We start from the raw sequence: 18,366 nt of genomic DNA, 5'->3' as shown, positions 1-18,366 counted from the left end.
TGAGAGATATCCAATCAACCTCTACTTTCCCTTCCCATGTCCACTTCTCCTAGACGTTTCTCTCTAGTCATAAACATATTTAACTGTCTTATAAACATAGTTTCATGATTGTCGCCCCAGGCCCTTCAACATAAACCTATCTAAAACCAGACTCTCATTTCCCTTAGCAAACCTGTTTTCTGTGTTCTCCAGCTAACGTTGTCACAACCCACCCTTGTCTATTTTTTGAGGTACCTACTTGCAAAATGCTAACGTTGACACTCTCTGGTTTCCTTGAGCTACTAGGTAAATAAATCAACCATTACATGAGTGCCTATTACGACATGGAGTTGAGAAATACAAAATAGTACAAAATATCCTTTTTCTCCGGAAGAAACAATTTTTTTCTTTTTTGGCGAGGCATTTTCCAACTTATAAAATTAAAATATATTCACAAGCATTTTTATTTGATCTTTAATCTCTGTTTTACAGATAAAAAAATGAGATTTCACTTTCTACTCTATTATTGTTGAAATAAACTTAAAAATTAACGAAAACGGGTCTGGACACAATAAAAACCAACAGAGCAGCGCAAATAGCCACTTACCAAAGGGCACAAAGTTACCTGGACGCGTCCCGGAGCGACGCTGCCGTCAGGGCTGGGGGCCTCCCGGACCGACCCTCCCTCCGACGCCCCCGGGGGCCGCTCTGACTCCCGCAAGTCCCTCTGCAGCCTGTCCTCAGCCGGCGAGGTCAGCAGTGACAGCGGGAAAACCCCGCTCGCTGTGCGACCCCGGGCGCGCTGAGCAGGGGCTGCGGCCGCGGCCTGAGCTGAGTCTGGGCTCTGCCAAAGCCCCTCGCCTTTTGCATCCCCGACGTCCGACCCGTGAAAAATTAGCATACCGGGGGGAGAAGGCAGCTGGAGGGCCGGCGGTCCTGGCAAACCTAGAAGGCGGGAATAACCCTGGTGACGGGCTGGGCCGGCCTCCGGGGCTAATTGCTTCCACTAGGTTTGGTCAACATAGCGCTCTGCCTACTCACTGGAGTGCGCCTCAACCCGAAGCCGCGGACTGAAAGCTGGCGTCTAAGTCAAAGGGCACCGGATGGGGGCGGGGCAAAGGCGGAGACACATCCTGCGGGGGCGGAGCGAGACACCAGACGATACCGCCGTGAGGGGGCGGGGCGCGCGACGCGAGAAGGCGGGCACGTGGGGAGAGCGCGAGGCGGGGCACGACGCGCGGCGTGAGACGGGGCGGGGCGCGCGTATAGGCGCCGCGGCCGCGTGACGCGTTTTCAAATCTTCAACCGCCGCAGCCCACTCGTTCGTGCTTTGCGCCTTCCTCCTCCGCGCTTCGGTGCCGGATCCGGCCCCGGAAACTCGACCCGTAGACGTGGTACCTCTACTGCGTGGAGGCTGTAGGTGGCGGAAGGAGAGAGGCGGCTGTCCTGTCAACTGGCTTGGGGAAGCCGTGCTTTCGCGGCCGCCCGGCGCCACACTTTATCCGGACCCAGCATGTAGGTGCCGGGCGGCTGCCATGAACTCCGGAGCCATGAGGATCCACAGTAAAGGACATTTCCAGGGTAAGAAGCCCCTCCTCCGCCTGCAGTCCCTTTAATCCTTTCCTCCCCTCGTGGTTCCACCATTGATTCTTCAGAGTTCTCCCGCCAGGTCCTCAGCTTTTATTTTCTGACCGCCCTCTGGGGTCTGAAGGAAGGGTCTCAGATCAGTGTTTTGCCTGGGAAGGAACGGATCCCGGCCCGGACCCTCACGCGCCCTGCCCTTTACAGCGGCGGTCCCAGATTTATTTCCAGTCGTGCCTTGGGTTGAAAACTAGCGAACAATGTGCAGATCCGGGACCTCGCCGGGGCTGCGGCGCTGTCTGCCGCGGCGCTGTCTCCTCCGGCTCCCGCAGATGCTGCGCCTCCGCCCGGGCCCTTGGGTGCGACGGATTGCATCCTCAATTTAAAGTCAGACGCGCTCGTGGCTTTTCTCTTCAGCATTAGATTGGGTGATTGTGAGTGGATTTTTGGTCTCACTCTTAAAAGTTTGTTTTCCTTTACTCATAAAGTTGCGGGAAAGCATTTGTATTGCAGACACCTCTTTGCTGGTTTCAACATTACAAACAAGGAAACAAAAGCAAATTTTTATTTTCAATTACTTTATATGGTGAAACATTCCAGCACCTAAATTTTTTGAACAGGTGTTTGTGTGTGTATAGTAACTACCAATTTAAGAACAGATTGCGTTTTAAAAATTTATAAAGCGTTGCTTGGATCACAGATCAGTTTTTAATGAAAATAATGAAATGAATGATTTAGTTCTTCATAATGGACCGTTAAGTTCTTAATACATAGACAAATTGTATGTGAAATGGCCCATTTAGTAGCTAATATGTAGACAAACTTCACATGAAATTAAAACTTGAGCAGTCCGAAACCCTTGAAGACTAGGTTATTCTGGGTAACAGAGGCTTCTCTCATTGCTAAATGAAGTTTAAGCACCAGTTTTGAATGTTCAGCAGAATGGCAGATGCTCAATAGTTGAGTATTAAATACCCCTGTGAAGTTTGCATCTTAAAGAAGAAAATCTTTCAAAAGAGTTTTATATAGTTCCGTGCTTCAGGAATAAACGAATATTTCTTGCTGAGTCAAGTATTATTTAACAATATACAGTCTGTGAAAGTATATAGAGTATTTTGTCTCTATCCTAAGTAGAACTACAAAGAAATATATTTAAATGCTAATGACTTAAAATTGGTAGGATTGTAACGATTTTTTTCTGTAATATTACTGTATAATGAAATATTTTTAAAATGGTAAAAGTGTTGTCTGTGTAAAACATCTGATTCTCAACATCTTCAATAGCAGGTGGAATCCAAATCAAAAATGAAAAAAACAGACCATCTTTGAAATATCTGAAAACTGATAACAAACCAGAAAAATCCAAATATAAACCACTTTGGGGAAAAGTATTTTACCTTGACTTACCTTCTGTCACCATATCTGAAAAACTACAAAAGGACATTAAGGATCTGGGAGGGGTAAGTGAAAACCATACACTGGCATAGAAGGAAAAATTTGTAACTAGTACTTTCTACTATGTAATCATTTTAATTTTCCATTTTGAAAAACTTAAACCTTCTATTGGCACCAAGTTTAACATTTGTATCAGCTGTGTATCATTAATGAAAAACCATTTGCTTTAACGTTTTGTGGCCTGACAAAACTTTAAGGTTTCTCTGATTAGCAGTCTAGTATAAAGTTCCCAGAGCATAAGAAATAAGACTCCATTGTCCTAGTGGAACTGCTGATTGACTGCTCACTGTAATGTTGGCATGTCCTCCAGATAGCAGCAACTTCTTGATTGTGAATCTTGGGGAGTTACATAAGTTTGTCTGGACTAGTGTAACAGTTGAGAATATTATTACAGAACACAACCCAGGCAAACCACACAGAGTTAAAATTGTTCTTGAGTGATACAGATGATGTTTCAACAGAACGGATGTTATTAAAGGAATAGAAATTTGGATTAAGAATCTGGAATACCTTCTTTCCTACCGTATACACTGATTAGATGATTGGGAAATTAGAAAATTCAGGCAAAATCCAGGACCTTAATAGGATTAAGGTTAATATTGGCTGGATTTTTGCAAGTGAGGTCATTAAGATTTTTCCTGTTTAAAAGGTTCATGCTGGACTTTGACTTTCTGAAGGTCTGCATCTTTGAATGTCTAAAGTGATCCCTTTCATTCCCAGACTAGTAACTTTTCATTTTATCTTTATTTTGAGATAGTCTCATTCTTTGACCCAGGCTGGAGTGCAGTGGTGCAATCTTGGCTAACTGCAACCTCTGTCTCCCAGGTTCAAGTGATCCTAGTGCCTCAGCTTCCACCTCCAGAGTAGCTAGGATTACAGACATGTGCCACCACGCCTAGGTAATTGTTGTATTTTAGTAGAGCCGGGGTTTCACCGTGTTGCCTAGGCTGGTCTCAAACTTCTGATCTCAAGTGATCTGCCCACCTCAGCCTTAATGTGCTGGGATTATAGGCATGAGCCACCCGGCCCATCCAATTCCCAGACTGGAAACTTTTCAGAAGAACATGTGCTAACAAGTTTCCTAGGACTGTTTGTTAATATGGTATTTTATTTGCCTATCTCTGAAAAGTTATTCTACTTTTTTACTATTCATTTTGTTAAACACTGTCACATGCTTGTAATAGTATTTATCATAGTGACCATATGACAACATTCTTAAAGGCCGCGTCTTCTAGGCGTGCCGCCATACTGACTATACGCCTATTAAGAGTATCTTAATGTGTTAAGGACCTTGATATTGAGTAAAAAAGACCCCTTAATTTTAGAAACAAAGTACTTGAGGTTCAGAGAAATTAAATGGCTGGCCCAATTAGAGCAGTATTAGCCTCTTAATTTCCACAGCAGCATACTGCCTGCACCATTCTGTTCCTCTAGCGACCAGTGGCTACAAAATAGCTATCTGGCTGGTAATTCACACCTATAATCCTAGCTCTTTAGGGGTCCAAGGCAGGTGGATTGCTAGAGACCAGAAGTTCCAGACCAGCCTGGGCAACATGGCAAAACTCCACATCTACTAAAAAATGCAAAAATTAGCCAGTCATGGTGGCACATGCCTGTAGTCCCAGCTACTTGGGAGGCCAAGGCATGAGAATCATTTGAACCCGGGAGGCGTAGTGCAGTGAGCCAAGGTCGTGCCGCTGCATTCCAGCCTGGGTGACAGATGTCGTGAGACCCTGTCTCAAACAAAACAAAGCAAAACAGCTATCTGGCCGAGTGTGGTAGCTCAGGCCTGTAGTCCCAGCACTTTGGGAGGCTAAAGCAGGAGATCACAAGGTCAGGGATTCGAGACCAGCCTAACCAACATGGTGAAACCCTAATTACCTGGGCATGGTGGCACGTGCCTGTAATCCCAGCTACTCAAGGGGCTGAGGCAGGAGAACCTGGGAGGCAGAGGTTGCAGTGAGCCAAGATTGTGCCACTGCACTCCAGCCTGGGTGACAGAGTGAGACTCCATCTCAAAAAAAAAAAAAAAAAGTAGCTATCTATTAGTTTACAACTTTCTCAAACGTGATGAACAACCCATTAACTCTAGGTCTAATGGTCTAAATCAGTGATATTTAGATTTGTATTTTTATCAGTAGAACCCTTTGAACAAAATAATATTCAGAAATCCAAAGTGTAAAGCCTGTAAAAAGGGAACTCCTTGGGGTAAAACAGCAGTCCAGAGGCTAAAGCAAGAACTACTTGCCCTGCCCCATTCTTTCTTCTGTCTCCACAGTTCTTGTGGTACTTGGAAGAAACAAATTTTGGATTGCTTCTGCCATACATAATAGTTGAGGGACCTTTTGGTTTTACATACTTAGTCTTTACCCTGAAATGACCGAAGTAAACCAGTGAAGTAACTGAAGTACTAAAGTAATCCAAAAATCCAAAGCTGTGGATAAAGCTGTGGATATTCAGCTGCATTTGATATATTAACTTTCTTATAAAAAATGTTTTCTTTATTGAATTCTGATGTTCCCATACTATCTTTTCTATAATTAATATTTAATTCTCAGGTCCTGGTTCCTGTCTTCAGGACATTTACTACTTCTATCACTAAAAAAGATTTTGCCATAGATCTCCTACATGAGCTAATTTATCTTTCTTCACATCTTTACTTTTGGTGCCTTTTTAATTCACCACTTCATATACTTTGGTTTCTATAGTCTCAGTGAAAACATCTTAATACCCCATTTATCTGCCGTGCTTCTGACAAATTTAACCACTGAGAGCACAGCAGTGGATTTTGATATAATGGGAAATATCTTTTAATAGTAAAAGAAAAGTACAAAACCATCTAAGGACATGGGATCAACCACTGTTAGGTCCATGTCTAAATAGTTTTGGCTAAAATAAGGTAATTAGAGAGGAACAGAAATGTAGGGCGATACCTTGGCGTTATTAGCTTGAACAATAAAAGGTTTGATGTCATCTGAAAATATGTTTTGAGTTTACTCTTAAAAAGGTGCAGATGCAACAATATCTGATAAATTGAAGACACTGGTAAAACTGATTCAACAAATGTTTGAGTATGGTGTGCAGTGCACTCTGTGTTTTGGTAGATTCAAAACTGAATCCAGTGGGTCACAGTTGCTCACGCCTGTGATCCTAGCACTTTGAGAGGCTGAGGCAGGCGGATCAATTGAGGTCAGGAGTTTGAGACCATCCCAGCCAACATGGTGAAACCTTATCTCTACTAAAAATCTAAAAATACAAAAATGTAGCTGGGCATGGTGGCGCATACCTATAATCTCAGCTACTTGGGAAGCTGAGGCAGGCAGAGGTTGGGGTGAGCGGCGACTATGTCTCAAAAATAAAATTAAAAATGAATCCTTATGTCCATCCTATCCTCATGTTCTAATCTAGGAAGAGACGACATTGGTACAAGTAATTGTATTAGTAATACAACATAGAGCTTCAGTAGGAAGGAGAGATTAGTTCCAGCTGAGGAATTATGGATTTTGTTCAGACACAATTGGAACACGGCTTTGAAGAATGATGAAGATTTGGGCATGTGAGAATTCATTCAAAACTTACTCCACCAGTGTCTCCAGTGTATCAGCACTATTTTAGGTCCTGGAGATACAAAAATAAGTAAAATATAGCCCTTCAGGTATACTTAGTTTAGTGGGAACCTCAGTCAACTACATAATTTATATTAGAGTGTTGTCAGTGCTTTCACAGAAATGTGTAGAAATTGCTATTAGAACACAGAGATAGGAATGATTAACTGCCATTAGGAATCAACAGATAAAGTTTGAGCTGGATCTTGAAGTCCTAGTTTGCAAGTCAAAATGCACATACTAAATAGAGGAAAGCATACTTAAAATACACGTCAGTGTGGTTTGTACAACTGCTAATGTTGCAATGGGATTTGAGCTTAGGATGTGGGTGGGAGAAATAGCAGGAAACAAAATTATATTAGGGCTAGATTGCAAAGGGTGTTTTCTTCGGTACTAGGAGTTTTAACTGTAGAAAATGAAAAAACCAAAGGAAATAAGTGGTACTAACATAAGAACAGACATACAGACCAATGGGAGTAGAACAGAAAACCCAGAAATAGACTCTTGCATTTTTGGCTAATTGATTTTTCAAGAAGGGTGCCAAGACCATTCATTGGGGAAAAGATGATCTTTTCAACAGCTGGTGCTGGGAAAACTGGATATTCACATGTAGAAGAATAAAGCTGGACCATTACTGTCACATGTGTAAATGAGCTCAAAATGGATCTGAGATTTATTTGTAAGAACTAAAACTCTCATTGGAAAATATAGGGAGAAGTCCTCATGACGTTGGATTTAGCAGTGATTTCTTGGATATGATACCAAAATCATATGCAGCAAATGAAAAGCATAAAATTGGACTCATCAGGATTAAGAACTTTTGTGCCTCAAAGGACATCTTTGAGAGAGTTAAAAGACCCAAAGAATTGCAGGAAATCTTTGTAAATTACACATCTGCTAAGGGATTAATATCCAGAATACCTGTATAAAGAACTTCTGTGACCCAAGAACAAAAGGACAAATGGCCCAATTTAAAAATAGGCCGAGAACCTGAAAAGACATTTACCTCAAAGAAGATATACTAATGGTAGATAAGCACATGAAAAATGTTCAGCATCACTGATCATTAGAGAAATGTCAATCAGTAACTACTTAACACCCGTTAGCATGGTTACTATTAACCAGAAAACAACAAGTGTTAACAAGGATTTGAAGAAGTAGAACCCTTGTGTACTCTGAGTGGTAGTATAAAATGATATAGCTACCATATAAAATATATGGGTGGTTTCTGAAAAAAAAAGTAAAAAATTGAATTACTATGTGATCCTGCAATTCCATTTCTGACTATACATCCAAAAGAATTAAAAGCAGGGTCTCCAAGATATTTATTATTCACAATAGCCAAAAGGTGGGAACAGCCCAAAAGTCCAACAGTAGATAAAGAAAAAGCTGTATATACATACAGTGGAATATTATTCAGCTTTAAAAAGGAATGAAATTCTAATACATGCTACAACATGGGTGAACCACAAAAAACATTGTGCTAAGTGAAGGAAGCCAGTTACAAAAGGACAAATGTAGCTTTCCATTATATTAGTTACCTAGAAGAGCCAAATTCAGAAATGGATAGTACAATAAAAGTTATGAGGGGCTGGGAAAAATGAGGAATGAGGAGTTATTCTTTAATGGGTACAGACTTTCAGTTTGGGATGATGGAAAAGTTATGTAAATTTTTTAGTAGTGATGGTTGCATAATGTGAATGTACTTATTGCTGCTAAATTGTACACTTAAAACTGGTTAAAATGGTGAATTTTATATTTGTCACAGAGATTGGGTTTCTTATGAAAAATTAGAACCTCTGACATTGCTAGGGCCTCATATTTATGAAACTGAAGGCAGTATTTGATGTGCGAATTGTTCGTTTATATTATTGCCTGGCCCTTGTAGGTATTTGAGTCTGTAATCCCTAGAATAAATAAATGTAGGTACATTATTTACAGGTCAATGAAAGTGAATGTTGGTCAGAAAAGAAATTATTTGCACTTAACCAAGGAGTCCATTGGTCTCAGTAGCAAATTCTGCTTAATGCTTAGATGAAGTTAACTTATCTTAACACTTGACTTCATTTTTCTTGTCCTCATTTAGAGCGTGAGATCCTGTAGGAATTAGATACAGCTGCTTACAATGTTTTACGAAGTCTTTCATGGATATAAATTGTTACTGCTTATTAATGATTAACAATTTACTTCTGCTTAGTGGGTTTTTGTATAACATACTATATATTTTTCTAAATAACACTAGCGTTCTACTTAGTATTTACTTCTACCTATTTTTATTTTCCTGACCTTGGCAATCTTCAATAACCTTCACTTTGGTACATGTGTTTAAAAGTAAATTCAGATATTTAGGCAGTGGTTTTCAAACACTTTATTGAAGTCATTGTTTTCAAACAATCTTATACTCTTTAAGGGTAAAGGTTCCCTCCATCCTGTAAGTTGAAGCCTCAAGGGAAGTTGTAATAACTTAATAATCAGATTTATGCTGTCTGCTATGGTAGCCATCAGCGACATGTGGCTACTTAAAGTCTTTAAAATAAAATCAAATTCAAAAATCGGTGGTTTGAGTTAGGCACGGTAGTATGTACCTGTACTCTCAGGTACTTGGGAGGTTGAGGCAGGAGGCTCTCTTAATCTCAGGAGTTTAAGGCCAACCTGGGCAATGTGACAAGACCCCATCGCTTAAGAAACAAAAAATTCAGTGGCTTAATTACACTCCCAAGTTTTATTTCAAGTGCTTAGGTAAGTTGTACTGGACACTGCTGCTTTAGATCATGGGCTTGAGTTAGAATGCCTGTGTTCAAATTATATTATTTGCTATTGAGATAAAATTAATCAAGTCACCTCTTTTATTCTCCTGCATAAAATGTGGATAGTATCATGAGGCTGTTCCATAGATTAAGTTAATTAGCATATATAAAGTATTTAAGAGTAGTATCCTAGCACATGGTGCTGTTGTGCTGTTATAGGAGCTCACATTATACTTCCTCAGAATTCTAGGTTCAGAAAAATACAGTATAAAAACTACCAATTTACAAAACAATAGACTGCTTCAAATTGGAATTTTGTACTGTGCTTGGCATATGAAACAGTTCATGGCTTTTATGACCTAGTTAAAAATACCTTGGTGGCATGTGCCTGTAGTCCCCACTACTCGGAAGGCTGAGGTGGGAGGATTGCTTGAGAACGGGGTTGAGGCTGCAGTGAGCTATGATCATACCTCTGCACTCTAGCCTGGATAACAGAGTAAGACTGTGTTTCTTTAAAAAAAAAACTATAAATTAAGATACTTTGTTTTCTTCTAGCGAGTTGAAGAATTTCTCAGCAAAGATATCAGTTATCTTATTTCAAATAAGAAGGAAGCGAAATTTGCACAAACCTTGGGTCGAATATCTCCTGTACCAAGTCCAGAATCTGCATATACTGCAGAAACCACTTCACCTCATCCCAGCCATGATGGAAGTTCATTTAAGTCACCAGACACAGTAAGTCTCTTTAAATATGCTTTGAGACTCAGAAGGGTTACAGCTGAAGATCTCATGATTTTCAATAGCAAGGTGGAGTAGAGTTTACTTATATAGAATATTTGCAAAGCCACATTGTGTGTGGCTCTTCAGTCCTTAATAAGGTTTCTGTCTTTTAGAAAGGTGTTTTTTTCCTAATAGTACTTGTGGGATCATACTCTGATTTGTTAGGTATACCCTTGTGTTTAGGGGTGACTTATAGTTTTTCTACTAAAAAAATATAAGCTGACTAAAGAGTTAACAGTAGATCATTCTTAAGAAATGGAAATCTTTTTCATTTTCAGAGCAGGGGTCAGCAAACTCTGGCATATGGGCCAAATCCAGTCTGTTGCCTTTTTTAACAGCCTACATGTTAAACATGGTTTTTACATTTTCAAATGATTGTGTAAAAATATCAAAAGAATGTTTTGTGACAAGTAGAAATTTTATGAAATTCAGATTTCATTGTCCATAATGTTTTATTAGAACACAGCCATACCTGTTAATTTAGGTATAATTTGTAGTTGCTTTTGTGTTTTAGGCAGAATTGAATAGTTGCTATAGAGACTATGTGGCCAACAAAACTTAAAATGTGTACTCTCTGGTCCTTTGCATAAAAAGGTTGCCAGCCCCTATTCTAGAATTACTGAAATCACATCCCTACCACTCCATTGCCAATAAATTGGAAGTTGCAAGGAAGGACAAATTAAATCGATTTAACTGGGTGTGCAGTGGGATAAGATAAAATGACAGATAAAATGTTTATCTCAGTTTTTAGGTTGAAATGTAATTAAATTATCATTTTAAAATATCCTCCTCAACTTACCTGTTAAAGCCATTTGAAAATCAGGGAAAATGAGGAAAAAATGGAAGAAATGAGTCACAAAGGAGATAATAGAGATACAATACATAGAAGAAAGAAGGGAAAAGAGACCAAGGAAGGACTATGCGTTCTCTCAGTTAATGCTTTTTTGGAACAAGGAGACCATACACCATCAATTCCAAATTAATTGTTCCTTGTGGTATTTCAACTAGTTTTCCTAGTTGAAATTTAAATTTATTTAAAAAGTAAAGTAACGGCTGGGTGTGGTAGCTCATGTCTGTAATCGCAGCACTTTGGGAGGCGAAGGCGGGTGGATCATGAGGTCAGGAGTTCGAGACCAGCTTGGCCAACATGGTGAAACCCCGTGTCTACTAAAAAAAATTTAAAACTGCCTGGGCATGGTGGCACATGCCTGTAGTCCCAGCTACTTGGGAGGTTGAGGCAGGAGAATCGCTTGAACCAGGAGGCTGAGATTGCAGTGAGCTGAGATTGTACCATTGCACTCCAGCTTGGGTGACAGAGGGAGACTTCATCTCCCAAAAAAATAAAAGTAAAGTGAAATAACATGTAAAAACAATATATACGATTTATTGTTTTTCTTAAATCTTCGATTTAATAGGAAACAAAATGTAAACCAACTAATTATAGATAAAGAATTCCAGTGAAACCTAGCTATTTTATTTCTCATGTTGAATAGAATTTACTGCAAAACCAAAGAGGTCACCCAAAAAAGAGAAAGAAACTTTTTAATATGAGACTCAAAAGAAATCACTTTTGACCACATATTTATGTTGATAGCCATTAAGACTTATACAAATAAAATTTTTCTTAGCTGCTTTAACCTTTTAAACCTATTCTCCAGTTAAGCACTATGTTTTAAATTTTTCTGATCTTTTTTTAGGTGTGTTTAAGTAGAGGAAAATTATTAGTTGAAAAAGCTATCAAGGACCATGTAAGTAGGAACTGTAAAAATTCACGTTGTACATTTTGTTACTAAAAACTCAACTGAAAATTACAGATGTTCCTGAAACTGTCTTTTCCACATTTTTAGGCAAAAGCCTGAATCTCAGCATGTATTTTATTTTACAAAGTACAGAACTTAACTTTTCATGGAGAAATATCCCCATCTTCTGGCCTTTTAAAATATTACTGGAAACTTGAAACTTGCCTTATATATTAAATTGTTAAGGATGTGGGTATAAAGTGGGATTGATTTTAGAAAATCCAAAAGAAAATCTTGATGTTGTGGCTATTGTAACTCTATAGGGTCTGTTATAAATAACCACCTTAGTGACATTAAGCTTCAAATAGTTGAGTGTTTACTAAATTTAGGTCATCTTAATTTCCTTAAACAACTATAAAACTTTTTTTTTTAACAGGATTTTATTCCTTCAAATAGTATATTATCAAATGCCTTATCATGGGGAGTAAAAATTCTTCATATTGATGGTAAGGATTTTATAATTTTTTCTTTTTTTTTTTGACAATATTTGTTAAAAGTATCTATGTCTGTCCTTTGGTTCCTGACTTTACATGGTGGAATTTTGATAGCAAGGGTGTTTTAATCTATTTCCTGTTGCTTATAACAGAATATCTGAAACTGGGTAATGTACAAAGAAAAGGAATTTGTTTTTTACAGTTTTGGAGACTAAGAAGTTCAAGTTCAAATGGCTGCATCTGGTGAGGGCCTTTTTGCTGGTGGAGACTCTGCAGAGTCCTGAGGCAGTACAGGGTATCACATGATTGAGGGGCTGAGTGTGTTCACTCAGGTTTTTTCCTCTTTTAAGGACATCAGGTCCACTCCCATGATAACCCATTAATCCATTAACCTGTTAATCCCCTCTTAGAGGTCCAGCTTCTCAGTAAGTACTATCATATAGGGGATTAAATTTCAACCTGAGTTTTAGAGGAGACAAACATTCAGACCATAACATAAGGGAAACCTATAATAGTAAATTCTTTATCTAATTTAACTACAAAAAAAAAAATGACTGTTTAATTCCAAAAGTAAAATTGCTAATCTTAAAACCTTCTTTCTTTTAATAAAGACATAAGATACTACATTGAACAAAAGAAAAAAGAGTTGTATTTACTCAAGAAATCAAGTACTTCAGTAAGAGATGGGGTATGTTTTCTTTTTTAAATTTTAAACTAAATATTTTAAGTGACCAAGCTTGGTTTTTTAATTTATGTATTTGTAAATTTTTCCTGCCAAAAAGAAAATATCCTAGGGACAAGCCTGTGTACTATGTGCCTGTTTCTATTATTCAAATAAATCGTGTGTCATTTAATTTTAGGGTTGTACTCACCAGGTAAAAGTTGTTTCTGGAATAGTGGCATATGTCGCTTCCCCAGCCCCCTTTTTTTACTGCTGTTTTGTAACAGGTACTTTTGTTTATTCTGTAGAAAAACACTAAAATCAGCCTATTATATCAGTTACTATGCTATCCTTTTCAACTGTTCTAGATGGTGGTATAATAAAATTTTGTTTTAGCATGGATACCTTGAAGTACTTGTTAACCACATTGGTTGTATATTCTGTTAAACCTAATGTTCTCATTATCTTCAGTCTCTTTCTTTTTCCTTGTTTCTTCTTTGAAGCATCTATACAGATTCAGGCCTTTTCCATCTTTTAAAACAAATACAGTAAAACCTGCCTTGATCCCACGTCCCTACCTACTTATTATCTAATCCTTATAATTCCTTAACCAAACTTTCAAATTTCTTTTATACTTCCCATTCACTTTTCAACCTACAAAGTATAAAGTATCAGACCAATTTTCTTATCATTTTGACACTTTTTAAAAGCCAGTCATATTGCTTCTCTCCGTTGTTGTCCATTTCTTCCCTAAACTTTTCTCTTCTGAAATTTCATCTCTTAGCTTTCTCGTGGCCTCTTCACATTTCTCAGGTCATTCTTTTGTAGCCTGCCTTTCCTTTGTTCAATACTTAAGTTACAGAGGTCTAAATATAATAAGCTGATAGGAAATTGTATATAAAGACATGAAACCATAGTAGAATGGCATATTTTAGAAATCTTGCATAGCATCATACACCTGATCTTTGAATGTGCCAGTGACAAAAGATAAAGCTGGAAAAATCAGTATATTAAGATTATATAGGGTGTTGCATGATATAAAGGAGTTAGATTTTATGTTGGAGGGTTTGGAAAATTATGGAACGATTATAAATAGAAGAGTAACTTGATTGGATGGTCATTTTGGAAAGATCTTCCAGTTGCCATTAAGAATGAATTATTTGGCAAGACTGGAAAATGGCTTTTATACTCTTGAACACAATTTTTTAAATTTCTTTAGAGAGGCTTACCCTCTGTTACCCAGGCTAGAGTGCAGTGATGCCATTTCAACTCACTGCAACCACCTCCTCCCAGGCTCAAGCAATCTTCCCACCTCAACCTCCCAAGTAGCTGGGACTACAGGCAGCAGCCACTATACCTGGCTAGTTTTTCTATTTTTTGCAGAGGCAGGGTTTCACCATGTTCCCCAGGCTGGTCTTGAACTCCTGAGCTCAAGTGATCCACCCACCTCTGCTTACCAAAGTGCTGACATTACAGCTGTGTGCCACCACACCCAACCCTCATTTTTTGTTGAATACATTTTAGATGATGACCACTCAGTATATATATGCCACATATAAGAATACATAAAGTTTCTATGCATTTCACATTTTTAATAAACTCACATGTATATAAGAATAATTTGTAGAAAGCAAAGTATTTAGTATTTAAATAAAACTGTCAATATTTGTCTCATTTATGGATTAAAAATTGAAATGACTATTTCCAAATTTTCACAAAATACAAGTGGATATTCCTGTATTGGACTGTGCTAAATGGCATATAAATTACCTCTACCACACTTAGCAGATTGTTTAGAATGTATATGGAAGTAAATGTTTAAAACAATTTAAACATGTAAGGACATTTGTGGACTCTCTGAATATACAAATAATGTCTGTCTTTATGTATATTTGAGTATATATCTCTGAAACAAGTTTCATGGAATAGTTATCCGTCTTAATGTGATGCATGTTAATATTTCTGTGGTAATTTATTAAATTGCTGATCACAACTCTCTGAGTTGACTTTACAGCCTGCTGATAGATCACATTTTGCAGTTTAAAAAGCATTCTGAGGGCTGGGCATGGTGGCTCACGCCTCTAATCCCAGCACTTTGGGAGGCCAAGGAAGGCAGATCATTTGAGGTCAGAATACCAGCGTGGCCAATGGTGAAACCCCCATCTCTACTAAAGAATTAGCCAGGTGTGTTGGTGTGTGCCTCTAATCCCAGCTACTTAGAAGGCTAAGACAGGAGAATCACTTGAACATGGGAGGCAGAGGTTGCAGTGAGCCAAGATCACACCACTGCACTCCAGCCTAGGCAACAGAGTGAGACTCCACCTCAAAAAGTAATAATAACTAAAAAGGACTCTGGGATGTTGTGTCAATGATCCTGAGAAACGTTCAGGCCTGGCAGTAACCGAAGGAGAGTGGAAGATTTGAAAGATACTTAACTGGTTTCAGTGCCTAGTTGAATCTGGTATTTAATAGATTATTAACATCATAAAGGCCAAGTTTAGTCCTTATCCCTTCAGTAGTAACAAATACTAAATGTCTACTACATGCCATGTAGAAGGAGTCCTCATAAAACAAAAAAATAAAATAGCTATGAAACAGATTTTAGCCTTTCTTCTAAAATAAAAACAATAAGAATACCAAATACCTCGATAGTACAGAATGTATAACTGGTTGAATCAGTTCTCATACTGGAAATGTTTATTTTGGTGTATAAGAAAGTAATAGTTCTGGAAAATGTTTAGTTTACCAAGTACTAAAACAAAACCTTTTAGTGAAATTACATTTGAGAGTCTTGAATGGACACGTATAAATTTCAAAGTGTTTATTAGCTTCTCATAAAATTTATTGTTAGTATGTATCTTATTTAAAATATGACAATTGGACAAATATAGTTTGCTCACTGCTTTATTTAAAGTGCTTTGAGGCTTGGGCTTTTTGTTTTTTCTCAGTTTACTCAAAACTTTGTCTAATTTTTTATATACACGTGTAGGAGGAATATTGGTCTTTTTCTTTGATGTCTTTGTCTGGTTTTAGTGGCATGTTTAATCCTGTTTGCATAAGATACTAATATGTGTTCCTGTTTTTATTTTCTAGACAAGTTTTTATAGAATTGTTTTTATTTCTTTAGATGTTTGGTAGAATTTACTAATAAGGCTATCTAGGTCTGAAGTTTTCTTTGTTGGAAGATTCTCAACCATGAATTCAATTTATTCATGAGATATTGGACAATTCAGGTTATATCCTCATCAGTGCATGTTGGTAGTCTGTTTTTCAAGGAATTTGTCCATTTTGTCTTGATTGTCAAATTAATATGCAAAGATTTGTTTGTAATATTCCTTTATTAACTTTGTAATGTCTATGGGATCTGTAATAATGTCCTCTCTTTTACTCCTGGTAATGCTATTTTGTGTCTATTCTTTTTTTTTCTTAGTCTGGTTAGAGTTTTGCCAGTTATTAATATTCTCAAGGAAACAGCCTTTAGCAACATTTTTTTTTAAGGGTTTCGGTTTTTCTGATTTCTGTTCTTTTTTTCTTCTGCCTATTTTGGGTTTACATTACTATTAGTAGTTTCTTAGGTAAACAGCTTGGATCATTGATTTGAGACCTTTTATTTTAATGAAGTTTTTGGTTCCCCGTAAAATTAAATGAAACGTGCAGAGATGTTTTACAACTCCTTGCCCTAATATCCCCCACCAGAGTGGTCCATTTGTTATAATAAGTGGACTTATATTGAGACATCATTATCACCCAAAGTCCATAGTTCACATTTTGGTTCACTCTTGGTGTTGTGCATTCTGTGAGTTTTGATGGAAATATGATCATGACGCTTATCCACCATTATAGTATCACACAGAATGGTTCCACTGCTCTAAAAATCTTCCATGTTTAGAGATTGTGCCACTGCATTCCAGCCTGGGCGATAGACCGAGAATCCATCTCAAAAAAAAATTGGGAAGCTTGACACCAATAGGCAGACTTTTGAGAAAGCTTCGAAATGGCCAAATAGGAACAGCTCTGGAATGTGGTTCCCAGCAAGAACAGCGCAGAGAGTGGGTGATTACCACATTTCGAAATGAGTTTTCACTGCCCACAGACCAGAAGATTCCCGGTTGAAAAGTGCCACGAGTTTCCAGCATGGCTGTTTCAACTGGCTCCTGGAATGCCTGGGACACAGAGCTGCCCATTAAACTGATATAAAGAGGGCTGAAACAGGGAGCCAGGTGATCTGACTCAGCAGGTTCCACCCCACAAAGACTAGCAATCTGAAACGCACTGGATTGAGGGTTTCGCAGGAAGCGCAGATGGACCTGGGACGGTCCAGCTCTGTGGGGGGAAGGGTGTTCACCATTACTGAGGCAGTCTACCACTACCAAGGCAGTCCGCTATTACCGAGGCAGACCGCCATTACCGAGGCAGTTCTAACTATACTTCTGTGAACAGAACCACAAGGAATTTCACACAGCAACTAGGCAGAGCCCACAGCAGCTCAGCAACGCCTATGCTGGCAGACTGTGACTAGGCTACCTCCTAGCTGGGCAGGGCATCTCTGAAAAAAGGCAGCAGCACATCAGGAACTTATAAATAAAGCACCACGGTCCCAGGACAGAGCACCTAGGAGAAAGGTGGTTATGAGTTCTGCAGCAGACTTAAATGTACCGGCCCAGCAGCTCTGAATGGAGCAACAAAGCTCCCAGCACAGCACTTGAGCCCCTATAAGGGACAGACTGTCTCCTCAGGTAGTTCCCCGACCCCCTATATCCAACGAGACACCTCATGAAGGAGAGCTCAGGCTGACTTCTGGCAAGTATCCTTCTGGGACGAAGATAACAGAAGAAGAAACTGGCAGCAATCTTTACTGTTCTTCAGCCGTCGCAGGTGATCCCCAGGCAAGCAGGGTCTGGAGTGGACCTCCAGCAGTCCTACAGCAATGGGGCCTGATTGTTAGAAGGAAAACTGAAAAACAGAAATAGCTTCAACATCAACAAAAAGGACGTACACTCAGACCACATCCGAAAGTCACCAACTACAAAGACCACAGGTAGATAAAGCCACTAAGATGGGAAGAAACCAGCACAAAAAGGATGAAAACACCAAAAACCAGAACACCTCTCCTCCTCCAAGGGATCATAGCTTCTCACCAGCAAGGGAACAAAGCTGGATGTAGAATGAGTCTGATAAATTGACAGAAACAGGCTTCAGAAGGTGGGTAATAACAAAATTCTCTGAGCTGAAAGAACATGTTCTAACCCAATGCAAGGAAACTAAGAACCTTGAAAAAAGGTTTGATGAAATGCTAACAGGAGTAAACAGCTTAGAGAAGAATAT

The 18,366-nt window shown here is 38.8% G+C and overlaps 2 protein-coding genes across 9 annotated transcripts in view; one reads left to right on the top strand and one right to left on the bottom strand.

Moving 5' to 3' along the window:
- Nucleotides 1-1,159, bottom strand: part of SLC25A40 (solute carrier family 25 member 40) — a 51,465-nt gene extending 50,306 nt beyond the window's left edge. For 2 of the 4 annotated variants that reach the window (XM_032253028.1, XM_032253024.1), the window contains exon 1: nt 883-1,159. The gene's annotated coding sequence lies outside the window, so the exon portion shown is untranslated. Of the gene's footprint in view, nt 1-586; nt 606-882 lie in introns of those variants that run through there. The other 2 variants (XM_032253027.1, XM_032253025.1) reach the window with 2 other exon arrangements.
- DBF4 (DBF4 zinc finger) overlaps nt 1,026-18,366 on the top strand; it is a 38,411-nt gene continuing 21,070 nt past the window's right edge. Inside the window, exons 1-6 of one of the 5 annotated variants that reach the window (XM_032253014.1) lie at nt 1,026-1,560; nt 2,848-3,020; nt 9,923-10,102; nt 11,845-11,895; nt 12,323-12,392; nt 12,992-13,068. In XM_032253014.1, the coding sequence (XP_032108905.1) occupies nt 1,515-1,560; nt 2,848-3,020; nt 9,923-10,102; nt 11,845-11,895; nt 12,323-12,392; nt 12,992-13,068 (597 nt within the window). In that variant the 5' untranslated portion in view covers nt 1,026-1,514. Of the gene's footprint in view, nt 1,561-2,844; nt 3,021-9,922; nt 10,103-11,844; nt 11,896-12,322; nt 12,393-12,991; nt 13,069-18,366 lie in introns of those variants that run through there. The other 4 variants (XM_032253013.1, XM_032253015.1, XM_032253017.1 and 1 more) reach the window with 4 other exon arrangements.

This window comes from Sapajus apella, unplaced genomic scaffold (genome assembly GCF_009761245.1).
Source record: "Sapajus apella isolate SASKATOON/1434 unplaced genomic scaffold, GSC_monkey_1.0 scaffold81, whole genome shotgun sequence".
In the NCBI taxonomy this organism is placed as follows: domain Eukaryota; kingdom Metazoa; phylum Chordata; class Mammalia; order Primates; family Cebidae; genus Sapajus; species Sapajus apella.
This window is presented reverse-complemented; position numbering and strand designations above follow the sequence as displayed.